Source organism: Onychostoma macrolepis, chromosome 08 (genome assembly GCF_012432095.1).
Source record: "Onychostoma macrolepis isolate SWU-2019 chromosome 08, ASM1243209v1, whole genome shotgun sequence".
Lineage (NCBI taxonomy): Eukaryota > Metazoa > Chordata > Actinopteri > Cypriniformes > Cyprinidae > Onychostoma > Onychostoma macrolepis.
In genome coordinates this window covers 25,650,482-25,669,712 of record NC_081162.1, presented here as the reverse complement: position 1 = coordinate 25,669,712, position 19,231 = coordinate 25,650,482, and the positions used below count along the sequence as shown (strand labels likewise).

Here is a 19,231-nt window from a genome sequence, read left to right as displayed (position 1 = left end):
GGTCGATTATGTACAATGCCTGCACGCTATTGGTCAAACTGCTCATTACCTTCAGCAAGTATGAAAACAAAAGCAATTAAAGCCCAAACCTGGACATTTAAGGCAATTTAGAAATAAAAAAGAGGACTTATAGTGACCCTAATATAGGATACGGCCAATAGGCTTCAAGAATGAATGTGGGTCATTCCTGCTATGCTGGACATTTTCATGTCCTCGAAAAATGTTAAATGTGTCCTTGCTTTCCATACTGTTATTTGTGTGTAAAATTTTTGTCATCATCCTCCAGGAAGTGACATCATTTTTTTGGGGAGACAACATCCTGCTTGATTGAATCACAAAAACAGTGTAATATCAACAGTTTGAAAGAAAAAAAAAATCTCCTCACATACAGTTTCTCACCATAATCTTGCAATAATCGTGTTATAATTAAGTTTAAGTGTCTGATGTCAACCATTTTATAGAAGTACTTTATGAAATTTAACATATTCATATGTATTTTTAATAGTTCAACAAAGCCTAACAGGAATGACCCAGGTGTTAACATCCGAAAACTGAAAAGAAACTCAATATGAAAACCTCACCGATTGTATCAGACATTTTCCACGGTCGGTGTAAAACAGCACTGATAAATGATGTCACAGCTGTCAGTGATTTTCAGAGTAAAACTGGCATGGCATGATAGGTTCTTTCATTGTAATACCGAACGATCAAGACTCATTTTAAAGATTCACAATAGAGAAGCCGTGAAGTGAGGGTCATATTATCATTTACAATTCAAATTCGCCAGCTCACCTTGAGGAATTAAATTTGGGCAATTTCATATAAAGCAATTATCGCTGACTTCACGGGGCAGGAGTCCTTCTGAAAGGCCTTATTAGAAAGAGATGAAAGAGATTTTTATGCTCAGAAATTCCTCGAATCCATTTAAGGGGCGCTGGTTTACGTTTAATTACTTCTGGCTACGGGAGAACACCGATCTTGTGAGTATGCGTGCTGTTGAGTCATTAAAACTTGATATTTATTTCCCATTTGAGACGTTAGCATGATGCTTTTGAAACATTTAGAGGGTTGAGCTCACAAAAACCCCGAAATACCAGAATCAGATGCTTTTTTTGCCCCCCAAAAACATCCTGTTTGATTATTCCAAAAACATCGAACGTACACTACAATGATGATTCTTGCGAATGACAAACCAGAGAGTGTTTAACCCACTTCACGACAAAGACAGAGTCCTCTCCTGAGAGTCTGTAGTCCATCACGCTGTCCCATATATCTGTGATTCGGTCTGGCGATGGGTTCATGTTGGGGGTAGAGCGTACGCCCCCGGGGACATTCGTGGACGGGGACGAGTCCATCTCCGGCTCACTGCGGTAGGGTGCGGATATCTGACAGAGGGGCTGCAGGCACGGAAGGAAGGAGGCCAGCGGATGGGACGGCACAGCGTTCTCGTGCCCCCAGCCCCTCCAGGGCCTGGGACGGGGGCTCAAAGCCCCTGTTCATGTGCAGGGGCTGGTGAGCCTGGCAGTAGTCCACGATGGGCTGCTCGTACCTGTAGAACGCCAATGTGCCCATCTGTTGAGGGGCCTGTGAGAAAGAAAACACAGAGAGGAACATGGTTAGCATTAATGCTGGATTTCAGAAAGTGATTTGCTGTAGGATCAAGGATGACAGCTGTATATTGTGTGTGTGGTGTTGCAGATTGTTAATGTATTATTTCATTAGGCATTCTTCTTTGCAAACATTTTGCCAAATGTTTTTTCATAAATTATTTGTTTTATTATATATATATATATATATATGTTAGAAATTGTTAGTTGTTACACACACACACACACACACACACACACACACACATATATACACGTGCATAATAAATAACAATAATGTTTTGTAGAATTATGAAATATTCATTTTGCATTTTTATTATACATATTTATTATTTTAGTGTGTGTGTGTGTGTCTATATATATATATATATATATATATATATAATTATACATATATATAATTATGTATAATAATACACATTTCTACATTGGAAAATCAGCTTAATAATAATAATGATGATGACAATAATAATAATAATAATAATAAGTCCACAGTAATTTCTGTTCTCATCAATATTTAAAAGGATTCAAAAAGTCTAATTAAAGTCTAAGTCTATTATTATTACTATCTTGGCCATTTGGTGGTGTATTCATGTAAAAACACAGTCATGTCTTGAAAGAAAGTATATCGACAGGAAAAACGGATATGGATCTCTGCCTTAGTGTAAATGCAACTTTAAAATGTGTCAGTGTCCAAGTGTGTGCAGCGTGCATGGATAAAACCTATCTAAAGTGTGTGAAATGTATTTTCAGTGGAGTGCAAATGAGTTCCCCTCTCTCGTAAGAGGCCCATGAGCTCTGCAATCAACCCCATAAATACATTCTCCATTTGCAGCAACAGGCCAATCAAAAGTTTAACACACAGCAAATGGAATGAGATTGGCAAGCCGGCCACCCGCTCGCTCTCCTCTACGGTGCCAGTACAACCAGCATTCGCAAATAACAGGAAATGCATCTGCCAGGTGGAAGACGGTGGGGAATGCTAATAATATTAGACATGGCATCAAGATCAGAAGATCTCACTGAAAGGGTGTTACGGTTTCAGTAATTAACATCACATTCACATTCTGATTTTTTCCTTCCAACAACCTTCACAAAAGAAGCCCTAATTACTCCTTTGAGTTTAATTTGGCTGTAATTAGTACCTTTGGAATGTAGAATGTGATAACATCATTTAGAGTTCATCATTAGGGTAACCAGGGCTCACCAAGGAACATGCGCGAAGAGGTATTGTAACACGTCAAACATGCTTTTTATCAGACGACTGCAATAAAAACACTGAATGAAAATGATACGCCTACTCCAGCACAAAACAGCGGCTGAAAATGTGAGCTTGTTATTTTAAAGGGACGGTGCGCCCTTAATGAAAATTAGTGGAAAACAAAAGGAGATGTTTTGTAAAACAAAAACAAACCAGCCCATATGACTAGTGCGCTATATTCAAGTCATCAAATTTATACAGATTGTTTCAGCAGCTTCAAATTAAACAGAAAAAAACAAAAATAAAACAAAAAAAAGTTCATGTTTTAATTTTCTGTAATAAAAAGAATTCCAGCTGCAAAGCAGCTCTACAGAGGACAGTAGTGTCATAATTCAGCTTAATTCAGTTCAATGTTGTTTCAATACTGTTCGGTATCTGTGCTACAAAGTTTATTTCTAAATAAATTTTTAAATATACTAAAAAAAAATATGAACTTTTTTTTAAAATTATAAATAAAAAATCATACAAATAAAATATAAAATGCAAGCAAGATAAAATAACACATAATATCGTATTTATTATCCTAAAAATAATAATTAAAAATTAAAAAATAAAATAATTAACAATACCCGAAAATTAAAGAATTAAACTTTTGTTGCTGTATAATGTGGGCATGTTGAATCACTTGAATCATACTCAAAAAAAGAAAGAAAAAGATAGAAAAAAGTATATATAATTATATATATATATATATAGTATATGATAATAATAATAATCACTCATATTTTTAAATTCAGTTTTATTAAATTATTATTTTAATTATATTATTCATGTTTATTAAAAATTATAATTATATAATAATAATAATAATAATAATAATAAGTAGTAGTAGGAAAGTACTATAAAATGCTATAATATTAATATAAAAAAGATGGAATAATCATTCTTACATTTAGACACCATTAAATTGACCCCCCAAAAAAAAAAAAAAAAATATATATATATATATATATACAAGAAGAAGAAGAATTATAAAATAATAATTAATTAATTATTATTATTATTATTCTAATTATTAAATCTATTTAAGATATTAATATTGTGAGAACACATTATAATCATATCAGAATAAACCAATTGGTAGGTGTTACCAAGTAAAGCAAAACAAAAGTGTACTGCAAATTATATAAAAGTCATTGCTGAGGATTTGGCAGACTGTTTCCATACTTCCCTGAGTGTATGTGTGTGTGTGTGTGTGTGTGTGTGTGTGTGTGTGTGTGTGTTGTTGCTGGGAAATCAAGGATAGCGGGCCGAACTGCAGTACGTTTGACATTTAAAGCACAGAAAACACGCCACAAACATACGTCTGTGATGCACACATCTTCATAAGCAGCATTTAAACATGGCAGCGGTTGGCAGGCCGCTCTGAGCTGATTTATATGCAGTCCCGGGCTCCAGAGAGAAAGCGCTTACATACCACTGCTTTTATTCTCTTAAATGGAGGGCTTGACTCCATTAAGTGGAGACCACTTATTGCATTATAGCCATTTTGCTGATACTGTGCGTTTGGCTTCCATCGTCCCAACCTCTGCCTCACCGCTGCTTTGAATTGTATATAATTATGTGCTAATTAAGTAATATTAGCTCCTGACTGTTTTAAAGGAAGTACACCCAGCAATAATGTGCAATAATGTGTGAGATAAGCAGGTAAGGTTGTGAACATCTAACTGCACAGGTTGATGCTTAGCATTAGTATATTAGGAACAAATGAACTCCGTTCTGAAAGAAAATAGCTGAAAACATTATGGAGATAAACGCAACCTGCAATGCAATGACTGGTGCAGCATATCTAATGCACATCATGCTAATGACACACGTGCTGATATAATGGGTATTGTCAGTTACACCGTTTATTGCCTTAAATTACATCACAGGAACAGGTTTTATCATTTGCAAACACTTATTAAAAACATAAAAATATTTGGAATAATTAAGATTTGTAATTTTTAATTTTTTTTTAGAATGTTTTGAAAGAAGTCTCTCATGTTTGCCAAGGTTGCATTTATTTGTTCAAAAATACAGTACATTTAAATTTATGTTTAAAAGGACTGTTTTCTATTTGAATATATATATATATATATATATATATATATATATATATGATAACACTTTACAATAAGGTTCATTAGTTAAACATTAGTTAATGTATTAACTAACATGAACTAACCATGAGCAATACATTTGTTACTGTATTTACTAATCTTCGCTAACATTAGTTAATAAAAATACAGATGTTCATTGTTAGTTCATGTTAGTTCACAGTGCATTAACTAATGTTAACAAGATTTTAATAATGTATTAGTAAATGTTGAAATTAATATTAACAAAGATTAATAAACGCTGTATAAGTGCAGTTTATTATTAGTTAATGTTAACTAATGTAGTTAACTAATGAACCTTATTGTAAAGTGTTACCATATATATATATATATAAAAAAAGCAATTTCAAAAGCTCATCATGAGGATCATGTGACAGTGAAGGCTGGAGTAATGATGCTGACAATTCTGCACTTTATTACAGGAATAAATTACATTTGAAAATATACTCAAATAGAAAAAAAGTTATTTTAAATTGTAAAAATATTTCACAATTTTGCCAATGCAATATTTATCATTTTCATTTAGCTTATGTTAAAGTAGTAAAGAGACTAAAAAGAATAAAATAAAATAAACTGAAAAAAAAAAAACTTTATAAAAGTTATATAGGCCTAGACATATTAAAAAATACAACTAATAAAAATGACAAAATCACAACAAATTTACTAAAACTTTAACTAAAATTAAAATGAAAACAGAAAATGTAAAAATAAAATATGTAAAGAAATAAAATAAAAATTATTTATTACATTATTCATTATTGTTCATTTAGACAATTGTAATTATTATTATTATTATTATTAGTTAAATACTATAAAATACTATAATATTAATATTATAACAAAAATGATGCCATAAGCATGACTTTATTCAGACATTATTAAAATTTATAAAAACTAATTTTCCAATAACTGATTGCAAATATATATATATATTGCAAAGTAATTTCACTGGATTAGCTAAAAGAATCATTACACATAAACTCAATTCTGAAAAAAAAACTAAGGATAAATGCATCCTGCAATGCAATGACTGGGGCGGCATATCTAATGTGCAACAAGCTAATGACAAACACGCTAATGTGAACAGGGACTGATATAATGCTTTTGTCAATTACACCTTTAAATGCCTCAAAGGACATCACAGGAACAGGTTCCTCTGAGTGATTAAGAAAGACAGAGGAGCGTCTTTCCAGAGCTAAGAGAACTGAAACGCAATCTGCTGCGATTGATTAGCAGCACCACGGCCATCTGTGAACTCTCTAGTCTAAACCGATTGCGTTAAACTCGCGGACGCAAAACCATGCAAACACTGCAGAACCAAGACGCAGCGTCCAGAGACATGCTGCATGTTCCATCAGCCCGCAATTGGATTGTACTGCATTACCCAACAGAAGACAGATCGATTTACGACGAACGCTTGTCAGATTAAATACGGCCCTGCCGCCCAGTTGCAATGACGGCCACTGAGATATGTTTATGAAATTGACTTTAGGAAGCGGGCAGAGGAGTGTGTGTGTCTGTAATGGCACTCCGTTTGTGTGTTTGTTTCCGTTTCCCATCCTGATTCATACAGCATATGGCATTTGTAAGTGGAGCGGGCCCAAAAAGTGTTTAAACACTTAAAAATGAATGCAGTGCATTAGTGTGAAGGCAGACAGACATTGTGGGTGTGTTGTCAGGTCATTTTTAAATAAATGATATTTGCTTAAAATATTAAAATGGGGGCATGAAGTGTCTACAAGATGTCGTGCTCCAATGGAAGGGCATGAGGCTTCAAAAGCAGGATTTCACATAAATATATTGAAGTTTTAAATGACAGAAGAATAGATCAATTGTTCAAAATGAAGGCAAGACGTATTTGTTAAAGCCTCTTCACTAACTTTTTGCTCATTGTCTTGAATCAGCTGGTGTTTTGGTGATTTCTGGTGGATGTGTGAAGTCAGAGGAAGCACAGGTGCACAAAATCACATTAACTATCCACTTGTTTCCCTAACTGCAAACAAACAGAGTCACTCAATGCTTTTTGTTGTAATTTTTACCTGATTTATTGTTTTATCATTTAAAAAAAAAAACCTTGCAAACACCTGGATGGTTGTGGGCAGGTGCGTAGGCCACAGTGAATTAAAACAAAACAAAACAAAACAAACAAACAAAGAAAAAGTCCCGCACTCTTTATTAACACTATGTAAAATACAAGATATATATTTTGTTTAAGATTAATATTATTATTGTTGCTGTTGTTGTTATTATTATTTTTATTACATTTAATAATATTATATATATATATATATATATATATATATATTATACAATTTTATTTTAATGATGTCTGATGGCATCATATTTTTATGTTATAATATTAATATTATAATATTTTATAGTACAACTAAAAATACTATATATATATATATATTGTTCTTGAATAATATTGCTTTTTATTACGTTACTATTATTAAATATTATGTAATATTTAATGGTTAATAAATATGATAATATTAAGTAAAATATATGTATCTTTAATATGTGTGAATCAACATTATACTATATATAAAACTTTCTATATAGAAAATGTGCTTGTGCTACTCTATCTTTAAAATAAATGCCAATTGGTTTAATGTTTGGTTTATTTTGTTTATTTTTTTCTTTGTATCTAATTCAATGACAGTCATACATTTTTTAGTGTAACTTACGTGTCCAAATACCTTTCAGGGCCACTGTATACTGTCAATGAAGAAAACGATTATGTAAATCTGCTAAGTAGGGGGTCCACATAAAAGGGCCTGTAGAACGACTTCAAGGCTCAGTTTGCCTAATTACTTAGATGGAAATAAAGAAGTGAAAATGTTGTCTTAGAAGCATTTAAATGGGTGTATGGCTCTATTGTGTTGAACAAATTGTCACTTTTTGCATGTTTACAACCGTGTTGAGAGAGGACGGCTCTAGACTTCAAGCAGCATTTCAAACTCGTAACCTCTTGCTCATTTCCTTGTTTTGCACGTTCCTTTCACGCGCCTCAATTACGACCGCATTCTGGCAATTTAACAAAAGTGTTTTTCACTGTGTTCTCCAGGGCGTTCGCATGCGTTTTGAATGTTACCGCGTTCGTATGCATCTAATCGCATCTGATTGTTTACATAGGTGCAGATCGGTGAAATCCACAAGGTTAGATTCATCTTCATGCAGCGGAGTCACATTCATCTGGGAACGAGGACTCAGAGTTAGCGATCATCGACCTTTGCTGGATACAAACCCCATTTGTACAGCCTTGTCAATCCTATTTCTCTGTTTAATGGACTGCTCGAGCGATCATTCGGTATCCAGCTAAGCAATCAATTATCTATAAATGTAAATGGGATTAAAGCTTAACCGTTCCCTTTCCTTTTTAAAGAGCAAAGGTAACAACAGCCAACAAAAGAGACGTGTATAAAACAGCATTTCTGATCACATTCCCACTAAAGTGTTTGACTGTGGTGTTGTTTCCTTCACAAACACCCTTCTGCTCCCTTTCCTTCTGAAAACAGGATTAAAGATGCTTGGGAGTGATGAATATTTTAAAAATAAAAGGCTTTTTGGCTTCGCCGACCCGTTGTCCATCCCGGTTTAATCACAAATATTGGGAGCTTTTACGTTTGGCTGCTGCGGTCGGAGCTTTTAAAGATGTGACTCATAGCGGTTTGCGTCTGGGCTCCTGCCAGCGCTCTGTGTTAAGAGCTAAGTGCAGTTGATGCACAGGATCGCACGCCTTAGAAACTCCTCGTCTTCACAAAACACAGCTTTGGAGAGCATATCCGCTATGCTTTCTATTGCATTTCTATTTGAGAGCTGAACGCACAACAAATAAAGGTTATGTTTGGATTGAATCCTACTGCTTACTACTAGGAGTGATATGACTACAAGCTTATATCATGGCAATGGATATTGTTGCTGGAAAACATTTGATGTATAATATCAGGGTTGTTATCGCTAACGAAAACTAAAACTAAAACCATAAAAAACTGAAACTCAAAAAGGCCCATTCATGACAATAGTGAGGCATTTTTGGATAGTTTAATTGGTTTTTGTTGGAAAATGTCTCATGAAAAATGAATTGATTAATTCAAAGATTTTCAGTAATTACTTTCTCTCTCTGATGCTGCATGCCCCTATTAGGCTGCCACGTTCATCTTTTCAGCATTGCAAATGATAAATGTTAGAAAAGCTACTTCAGCTGTGTGCATCTCTTCAAATACCATTGGCCACTCTCTAATTACACAATGCAACCATTAACCAACATTAGAGACCCGTAAACATGTGATTGTGCTGTTAAATTAGTTGAAATATTAACTTCCTCAGAGATATTTCCAGCAAATATTTTATTTAAAGGTGTTTGGCTGACACAAAAACATTTGGAAATCCCTGCATTACGTGACAAACATTAATAAACATGAAAACAGCAGTGACATTACATGCCCAAAGTCTTCCAGGTCTGAAATGTTTTTGACTTCCAGAATTAACGGTTACTGAAGATCACTAGGATCATAGGATTTTTAGAAAGGAAAATTTAAAAGAGAGAAAAAAAAGGCTGAGTAAATACATTTTATGAATAATTTACTGCCATTGTGCACTCTCAGAAATAAAGGTTCAAAAGCTGTCCCTGGGGCAGTACCTTTTCAAAAGGTACACTTTTGTACCTATTAGGTTCAAATATGTACACTTTAAGTACTAATATGTACCTTTAAGGTACCAAAATGGACCCTTTAGATACAAACATGTACCTTTTGAAAAGGTACCACCCCAGTGACAGCTTTTGTACCTTTATTTCTGAGAGTGTGAATACAATCTGTAATTTGATTATTAGCAAATTTAAAATGTAATATACTCTAATTAGTACTTGATTCTGATCTGATAACGTAATCCAGATTACATGTAATCAGTCACTATCCAGCAATGCACACCTCTCTTTGCAAGCACTACTAAAAATAACATTCAGTAGGCTTACACATAGTGCAGAACAAGCAGCGTGCTATTTCCATTTCAAACGCAGCCTGTGTACTCTCTATCAAATATTTGAGATTTCTAAGCAGATGTCCGTGTTTCTGCTAATATTCCCTTTCAGATAACACCAGCTTCACCCCGAAAGCACCTTCATTCATTCAGTGCGCTCATCTCACAGCGTCAGACGGTCCTGTCTGAGTCATTAGTATGCCATGCTGCATGCTGGGACACATGATGGCCAGCGATTCTAATAGCAGGCGGTCCAAGTTTCCTTACTGCCGCAGCAGACAGGCCCTACACACACAGCATTCTCCCTCCGACAAAGGGACGCCGTGGCGGGAGAACTCGGATTCCCTTCTGCCTCTTTAGCCCGTCCTTTATTACCAGCGCCTTCTTCCTTTAGCATTTCTCTTAATCCCTAGGCGTATGCTCGCTGTCTCTCTCTCTATCTTCACTGCGGGAAAGGCGTTCGGCTGAGGCCTGACCCTTGATGCAGCGCAGAGGGAAACGATCTGAACGAGCAGTTTGATAAGCAATCTAAAACTAATAGCTCAGAAAATGGAATTAATTGTGTTGCACAATGACATTAAAGTGTTGATCGCCTGTGGTCTCTCGGGTCCACATGCAAATCTACACGTTGTGTTTTTTCTTTCCCGCTACTGACACGTTGACAAATCTCTCTTTTGCTGACCAAGGCTGCATTTATTCGATCAAAGTACAGTAAAACAGTGAAATATTATTACAATTTATGATAGTGGTTTTCCATTTGAATATATTGTAAAATTTAATCAATCCCTGTGATGCAAAGCTGAATTTTATCATCATTTTTATCATCATTCAGAAAATATTCAAATATATATATTTTGTTGCTTAAAAAACATTTTGATTATGATTATTATCAAAGTTAAAAACAGTTGTGCTGCTTATTTTTTTTTTTTTTTTTGTGGAAATTGTCATCTTTGAACCACAGGAATAAATTACATTTTACAATATATTTAAATAGAAAACAGTTCTTTTAATATTTCACAATTTTATTTTTTACTATATATTTGATTACTTAAATACAGCCTTGGTGAGCATAAGAGACTTCCTTCAAAAACATAAAATCTCTTGATTATTCTACAGTTTTGATCAGTATAACATTCAGTAAGATTTCTATTGCAGTCAGCATTTATTCACCACCACGTTGTTCTAAATCTGTATGATTTTCTTCTTTTCATGGAATACAAAAGGTGTATGTTGAGGATTTGTACTCAAATGCATACACTTGCATATAATTTGAATACAATTATAATGAATGAGGACAAAAAAAAAAAAAAGACTCAAAAGCATCATAATAGCATCACAGAATAGTCAATATGACAATGTGCACTGTATTTTAAGTCATCTGAATCCAAATAATAGCTTTGCGTGAGGAAATATAATTTATTATAATTTTTTTTTTTTAATGGTGCTTTTTTAAGCCTTTTTCTAAAACTGTTAAATTTACCTAACAATGGGGCTTGGGGAAAAAACCCTGACCTACACTTGTCTCAAACAGAGCATTCTGTTCTTGTCTTGAGGAAGATAGCATATGATATCACTATCTCTAGCGTGCGTTTTCTGCACACTGAAGAACAGATGGGCAAAAATGCGTGTACAGATACATCAACCCTCCACTGGCCTCATGCCGGATCTGATAGTGAGACTGTATGTACAATAGCTGATATCTCCATATAGCCACATCACTGCAGGTTTCTGAAGGAAACAGTTCACTCAAAACTGAAAATTCTGTCATGATTTACTCAACATGCATCGTTCACAATTAATTCAATATTTTTCCAACATCATCAATAAGAATTATTTTTATAATTACCATTATTATTGGAAAATAAATGTTTCTTTTTTATTTAGAAGTCCCGGTTGCTATAGAAACATTATGAGACGCGTGCTTAGGGCTGCGCATGCACACTGGCTGGTCTAGCCTGGAAAATAACCTTTTTTAACGCTATTTGAGCAAAATAAACAACATTTATCAGACAGTTGTTGTGATTTCAAATATAGTCCTGTAAACTTTGGTTCCAACCACATTAGTTTTCAAGCATTTTAACATTAGAACGCTTGTTTTTCAGTGGGAAAATATAATATATATTTTTAAATATTATAATATTTTTTGCGTATTTGAACCCTTTCCAGCAGTGACTGTATGATTTTGATTTCCATCTTTTCCATCTCGTGATGATACATTGATGTCCTAAGACACGAAACAATTGGTTTGTGCGAGAAACTGAACCGTATTTAAATAATTTTTTACCTCAGAAATACCCCAATGTCCAACCATCCTGAGCTCATCCACAACATCCAGCGCGTGACGCGTCAACGGCTCTGGAACATAGATGTATATATACATAGATATATACGTAGATCCTTACGTATCGCAGCTCATAGAAACCGTCGCTAATGAGGCATCTATGTATACATGTGCCAGAGCAGGTTGACGTGTCACGCACCAGATGTTGTGACAGTCGGACATTGCGGTGTATCAGAGGTAAAAAATGATATAAATACTGTTCAGTTTCTCGCACAAACCGATCGTTTCGTGTCTTAGGACATCAATGTATCGTCACGAGCTGCAAGGTTTAATTTGGATTTGTGTGTGCATGTTTTTTTTTCTCCCAAAGATTGTGTGCCCATTGACTGGCATTATAGGACTAACAAACTGCAACGGTTTAAAAATCTTCGTTTGTGTTCTACTGAAGAAACAAAGTCACCTTCTTGGATCTTGGATGCCCTGGGGGTAAGCAGATAAACATCACATTTTCATTTTTGGGTGAACTATCCCTTTAAGAACCAAGGGTTCCCAAACTTTTGAAGGGGGTTATTTTAATAATTTCAGCTATTTTTTTTTTTTTTTTGTCTTGTGGACTATATGTAAACATCTATTATGTAAAATATCTTACTCAAGACAGTACTAAATAAAAAATAACATGCATTTTGTATGATCTCTCTTATTTTGTTAAAATTATTCACATTTTCACAGATTCTGCAAGGGATTCCCAGGTTAATTTATGGGAATGCTTGTTTGCTTTACGACCCCTTTAAATACAAGACCAAACATTCAATCGTCAAAGTGTCCCCGAATCTTCTACAGCGAATTTTGTCAGTGCAGTGTGAACACACGGTTAGGCAGAATGACTACAGTGTTTTTTTTGTTGTTGTTGTTTTTTAAACGAAGGCACAGAGTGACCATTCTGTCAAGTTCAGATACAAAATGTGTAGTATGTACTATATCATGCACTATATTTTTCTGAAGAAATACATTGGTTTTGTGTGAAGAATAGACCCAATGAAAATCCTGTCTTATGCATGGAAATATTTCATTTTGTGTTCGACATAAGAAAGTCACACGGGTTTGGAACATGATTTTTAGTTTCAAATTGATGACAGAAAACTATTGCTTTGAAACTACCCAGCAGTGGCTGCATCAATGTTCCCACCATGCTTAAATATTCAGGCAGTGAATGAGTAAGTCTGTGAAACCAAACAAAGAAGTGCCCACATTTGCCAAAGCCCCAGAGAGAGCATGTCATGTATACTCACGGCATGCCAGCAGAATGAAAATGCGGGTCTGAAAGCTGTTTTTTTTTTGTGTTTGTTTGCTTTATGCTTTACTGACAGTCTCCTTATTTTGCTCCTTATATTAATCAGGCAGATGGTTCAATATCTTTAAGTGGCTTTTTCTTATTTCCTAAGTAGATAAAGAGAAATATATTCCAATAAATCTGAAATCTCAGTAGAATACACCGAGGTAGCAAGAAAAATATCATCGGAAAACATTTTTATTTGTTCTTGCGACATGCATCGCTGTACCTGCAGATCTTATTATAAAGTTTATTAGCCAAGATGCAGGTGGCAGCGTATGGATATATATATATTTATTTATTTTATTTTTTTTGTTGTTGTTTTTTCCCTCTATGGTAGTTCATGAAAGTTGATTTTTTTTTTTTTTTGCTCTCAGATGCATTTGTCCCGATATAATATGAAGGCAGAGGAAAAGTACATCAACTGAACATTTCATATGTTCTGTTTGACTTTCATATCCCTCCAGACTCATATTTTCTGTTCTATCTGCTTGGATTTGTCAATATCTATTACCTCATGTTGTGCAAAGGCCAATGAATGTGTTTTTTTTTTGTGTTTTTTTTTTTACCAGCTAGTTCATATGACTAGAAACCATGATGGTTTAACTGTGAGTTTTCATCTAAAATTACTATTTCATCTGAAATTATGAAATTATCACACATTTTGTGCCATGGAAGTGCAGGACTCAAAAATAAGAGTTTGTGTATGGTGCACAATAAAATGAGGAAATATTATATCCATTTCCAGACTTTAAGATGACTGAGCATCACTTACATACATTGGAAAATGAAAAAAGAAAAAAAAAGAAAGAAATAATAAAGAAGAATAAGAAGAAGAAAGTTTAAAATACGTAAGAGAAAATGTGATAAAGAAACAGTAGTAAACTTGGTTGTCACATGACCTCATTATCTTTCACATGACATTTCGCAACTTAATTTTTAAAATACTTGTCAAAATATTACTATGATAATATATATATATATATATATATATATATATATATATATGCACACACACACACACACACTAAATTTCTAGTATAGGACTAGTATGTTAGTATGCCATTCAGAATACAGTCACTGTATGAGTGCACTGCTGACTATTAAGCACATGCAGCAATAGCTCCCTTGTTGCTAGGCAATAACATGATATAATGAGAAGATAAATAACTTATACCTAAAATGTAAAGCAGGATGCTGCTGGGGGGCCTCATTTATATGATGAATATATACAGCATGCCCTTAGGTTCACTGATTATTAGAGGAAAAGAAATCGATTGTAAAGTGCTGAATGATGAAACTCAATATCTGTAAAGATCTTAACATCAATGCATTTGATTATTTATCATTATAGAAAATGCATGCAAATGGTCTGTACCCATTTAATCATATTTTATGGGTCATACATGGGTTTTTATATAGTTTTTTTTTAGTTTTTTTAATTTTTTATAGTTTGAACTGAGACAAGTGTCTGTAGATTCAATATGCAAGTATTTAGAATAGGGCTATTAATAAATATAATATATAATATAATTAATATAAAAATATATTATGTTTATACAAAATTATACATATATATATATATATATGTATATATATATATACTATATATATATATATATATATATATATATATATATATATATATAAAGTGCATTAAAATATTTTTAATATTTTAAATGAATTGTTAATTAATTGTATAATTAACCCTGTAAGGCCCACAGTTGTAATATTACAACGTCAGTTTTAGTTCCACTAAATTTATAATTGTAATTAATTAAAAAAAAATATATATATATATATTCATATTCATTCTGTATATAATCAGAAAAGTATTAAATTATTAATAATAATTAAATTTAGCTAAAGTATATATGGTTTTAAATGAAGGAGGACATGGTTAACAGATGAACGAAATTTAATTTGGTTTATATATATATATATATATATATATATATAAAACCCTGTCCTCCTTCATTTAAAACCAGTTGTTGAACTTCACACCATAATGGCAGCGAGTTATCACACATAAAAAAACATCATTTGATGGCAGCTGACAGTAACAAGTTTCTGACAAGCCTTCAGCCTCCGGCAAAATCACATTTAACAATCATTTAAATCTATTATTCAGCACAGACAGATACAGTCTCCTCCTATACCAAATCCCTTTAGTAAGCTTTTCCTCTTATTCGCCACAAGATTATAACAAACATCTGATATGCTTTTTCCGTCTTTCTGCTTTTAGATTGCATCGGATTGAATGTGATGAACATCAGACTCTATAAACTCAAAAACATGTGCCTAATAACATCATCCGTTGACCGTTAACCACAATGAATATTGTCTTAAATTGTGCAGTTCATGTGTTTGCTTCATCTTGCTGTGCAGAAAACCGGCCTTCAGGAAATTCATGGAGGTAAACAGCTGCATCCTGCTTAGAGCATGCACTGCATTATTGCTGACATGGCTGCTTTTTTAATTCACAATTTGATTTGAAATGTCAAAGTGGCTTTAATCCATCAGATGGGCAGGTTTATCTCCCTGTAATGCCGTTCATCCCATTTACAGCTCGCCAATGTCACCAAAGCGCAGCCCTGCTTGACCGTGCATGCTGTTCCCACCGACACGGGCTGTCATCCTCATATTTCAGCATCCCTTCAAATGAGATAATCCATTTCAAAAAGCCAAACGCTCATGCAGGCAGAATCTGCGCAGTGTCAGTGAATTAGAGAGATACTCCACATTAACCTGGATACTTTCAGAGATCAGGATTAAACTCATTTATTCAACTGGGTTTCCTTTTTTAATTAGAGAACCAGATTTGTTTTGAGCAAATCTATCTATCTATCTATCTATCTATCTATCTATCTATCTATCTATCTATCTATCTATCTATCTATCTATCTATCTGTCTGTCTGTCTATAGTCGAACTGACTTGATGTTTTTCATTTGACTTTCATTTGATCTAATAAAGAAAATATTTTATTATTTTTATGTATATGCAAAAGTGTTGTCAACTGTGTTACTAAACACATTATTGTCTTGTATCATCTATCTATCTACATTTATCTACGTTCAGATTCAATCTGCAATTCTGCATTCAATTTAAAATGAAATTAAAATTCATTTAATTCAATTAAAATTCATGAACTGAATTGTAATTTAAATGCCATTCTCAATTCATTCTGAATGTTGCACGGACGCCCACACCCACACCCACACACACAAACACTTCAGTTTTTACGGCACGCACGAGGACACACACCCCGCCGCAAATGACACCGGCAAACGCTGACTGGCAAGACGCAGCCATTTCATAAATCTACAGAGATGCCTCTTTAGCGAATGGTAATTAAAATAGCCTCAATCCACAAATCCCTGATAAATATTTCATTAAGCCGCTCTTGGTGGCTGTTATTGTTATGGTGCAACTATATTTCAAAGGCTCTCTCGGTAAAATAATTCCAAACGTTGGGTGGGCTAGAGGGGAATTAACTTTTGGGTGAATCGAGGGTGGGCGGCTGTGATTTATTCGGTGCTGGAGAGGGGAAAAATTCAGTTCGACCTCTTACAAAATAATGAATGCATACACAGACCCTGGCAAAATATTACTGACGGCCTGAAACCAATGAACAGAGCACAGACCTTTATATATAAAAAGCACTTGTGAATTATTTATTAAACATCTCGCCTTCAGCCCGACTCATGCGGTGGGCAGGTTTGCAGGGCCTGACTTGATGCAAAAACTTTTTATCTGCATAAAAAATGACAAATATAATACTATTCCAGAGCATAACATTGTCCTCCCATCAAAGAGGTTCTTGTGAGTGTTTCTTATACTGTTCAGCTCTAAGAATGTACTTTTGTAATTCATAAAACTCCACTGCCCACTCATGACATTTTGCATACACTAATGTTTTATGCACACAATACGCAAAGAGACGGTTTGAGCTTCGGTCCTGACATTCAAAGCAGTTCTGGTTAATGAAAGCTTCCATGGCATAAACTTTTAAAATATGATCAAATACTCTCATGCATCAAGAATGAAAGCTTTTTGTTGAAATACAGTTGTGTTTCCCTTGATATTATGGCCTCTATGACCAGTGCTGGGTAGATTACAGCAGTGTTTCTTAAACTGGGGTTCGTGAAAAAAACTGTAGGGTATTGATGAAAAGCTATTAATTAATGAAATCATAAAAATGTCAAATTAAAATGTGTCAATACCAATGTGACAATGTGTCCACCGACATCAGAGAACTTTGTACATGCAAATAGGTTGTTAAATTATTGAAATCTCAGAGGCACTTAAGTACAGTAAATATTTTAGGTCAGGGGTTCGGCACGCAAAAAAAGCTTGAGAATCTCTACATTACATGAACAACCATAAAAAAATAAATAAAAAACAAACAAACAACAACAAAAAAAACATGATATTACATGGCCAAAGTCACAGCTACTTAATAACTTGTATAATGATTAGTCTCATGTATATTATTGGTAGGTTTATTTAGAAATGAAAAAAAAAAGAAAAAAAAAAAGACCTGGGCTGAATCAACAAATTATAAATATTTTACTGCCATTAATATGTAATCATGTAATCCATTAAAAAGGTAACTGTACTTCATTTTTGGAATCTGATTACGTAATCCAGATTAGGGCTGAACGATTTTGGAAAATAATCTAATTGCTACTCAAAACTAGCCCAATCACGTTTTGAGGGGGGTCCACCAGTAAAAACTGCATTCCGGGGGGTAAAATACACATTTTTTGGAGGGGTTCCTCTGGTAAGATTCGCATTTCAGGGGCTAAATATCACGTTTTTGGAGGCAAACCACGGACCTGGCAACACTGTAGCGTGCCAACTTGATGCTTCCTCTTAAGACTGCTTAGATATGTTCGACCTAAAGCTGCACTGCTGGACCGATCAGTGTTTGTCATCAAAGTACTGCGAGAGCTATAAGAGAGTGGACGTCTCCTTATGCTTTCTCTTGCCGTACTTTGATGCCATGCACCGATCGGTCTTCAAGTCGAACACACCTCTTTACTCCCGCGTGTCACGTGACAGAGTGTAATTGGAACCTCTGAGGTTGAAAAATCGCGCATATTATTGCAAATGCAATTAATCGTTCAGCCCTAATCCAGATTACATGTACTCAGTTACAAGCCAGTACTCGATATGACTAACTGAAAGTTTTTTAGTCTGTTTTATTGTCTGCCAAGCGAAAATCCAGTTCAATTGCTTAGAAAAGTAATAGCACACCTCTCGGCATGATTTGAAGCATCATTCAAGTTCACAGAAAAAAATGGTGTGGGAAGTTCAACAGGGTTTTGTTGGAAACTGCATTAGCGCCTCAGCTACACTGCTTCAGTTTTCATATGCAGTTTTTTCACCGTTAGGACCGATAAAACCCATGAATTACCCAGTGAGAACAGTGTTTATGGTAATGTTTGGATTCTCAAGCAAATATGCAACAAAACAAAGTACAAACTCCCAAAAGAATGTTTAGTTCTTTGTTTTTTGTTTTTTTGTTGCATTTCACATTCAGTTGGATTCTTTGATGCTTTTCCTCCATAGAGACGTGAACGCTTTCTAGAATGTTTCAACTTGTTGTGGGAAACCACATCTGTAGCTCAACCTCTTCCTATTGCAGTCAAAAACTGAAATAATG

General features: G+C 34.3%; 1 protein-coding gene across 2 annotated transcripts in view; it reads right to left on the bottom strand.

Annotated features, from left to right (window-relative positions):
• Window positions 1–313: 313 nt before the first annotated feature.
• The window catches only part of LOC131545208 (leucine-rich repeat transmembrane neuronal protein 4), a 122,642-nt gene continuing 103,724 nt past the window's right edge, over window positions 314–19,231 (bottom strand). Inside the window, exon 3 of one of the 2 annotated variants that reach the window (XM_058783800.1) lies at window positions 314–1,584. In XM_058783800.1, the coding sequence (XP_058639783.1) occupies window positions 1,363–1,584 (222 nt within the window). In that variant the 3' untranslated portion in view covers window positions 314–1,362. The remainder of the gene's footprint in view (window positions 1,585–19,231) is intronic. The other variant, XM_058783801.1, reaches the window with a different exon arrangement.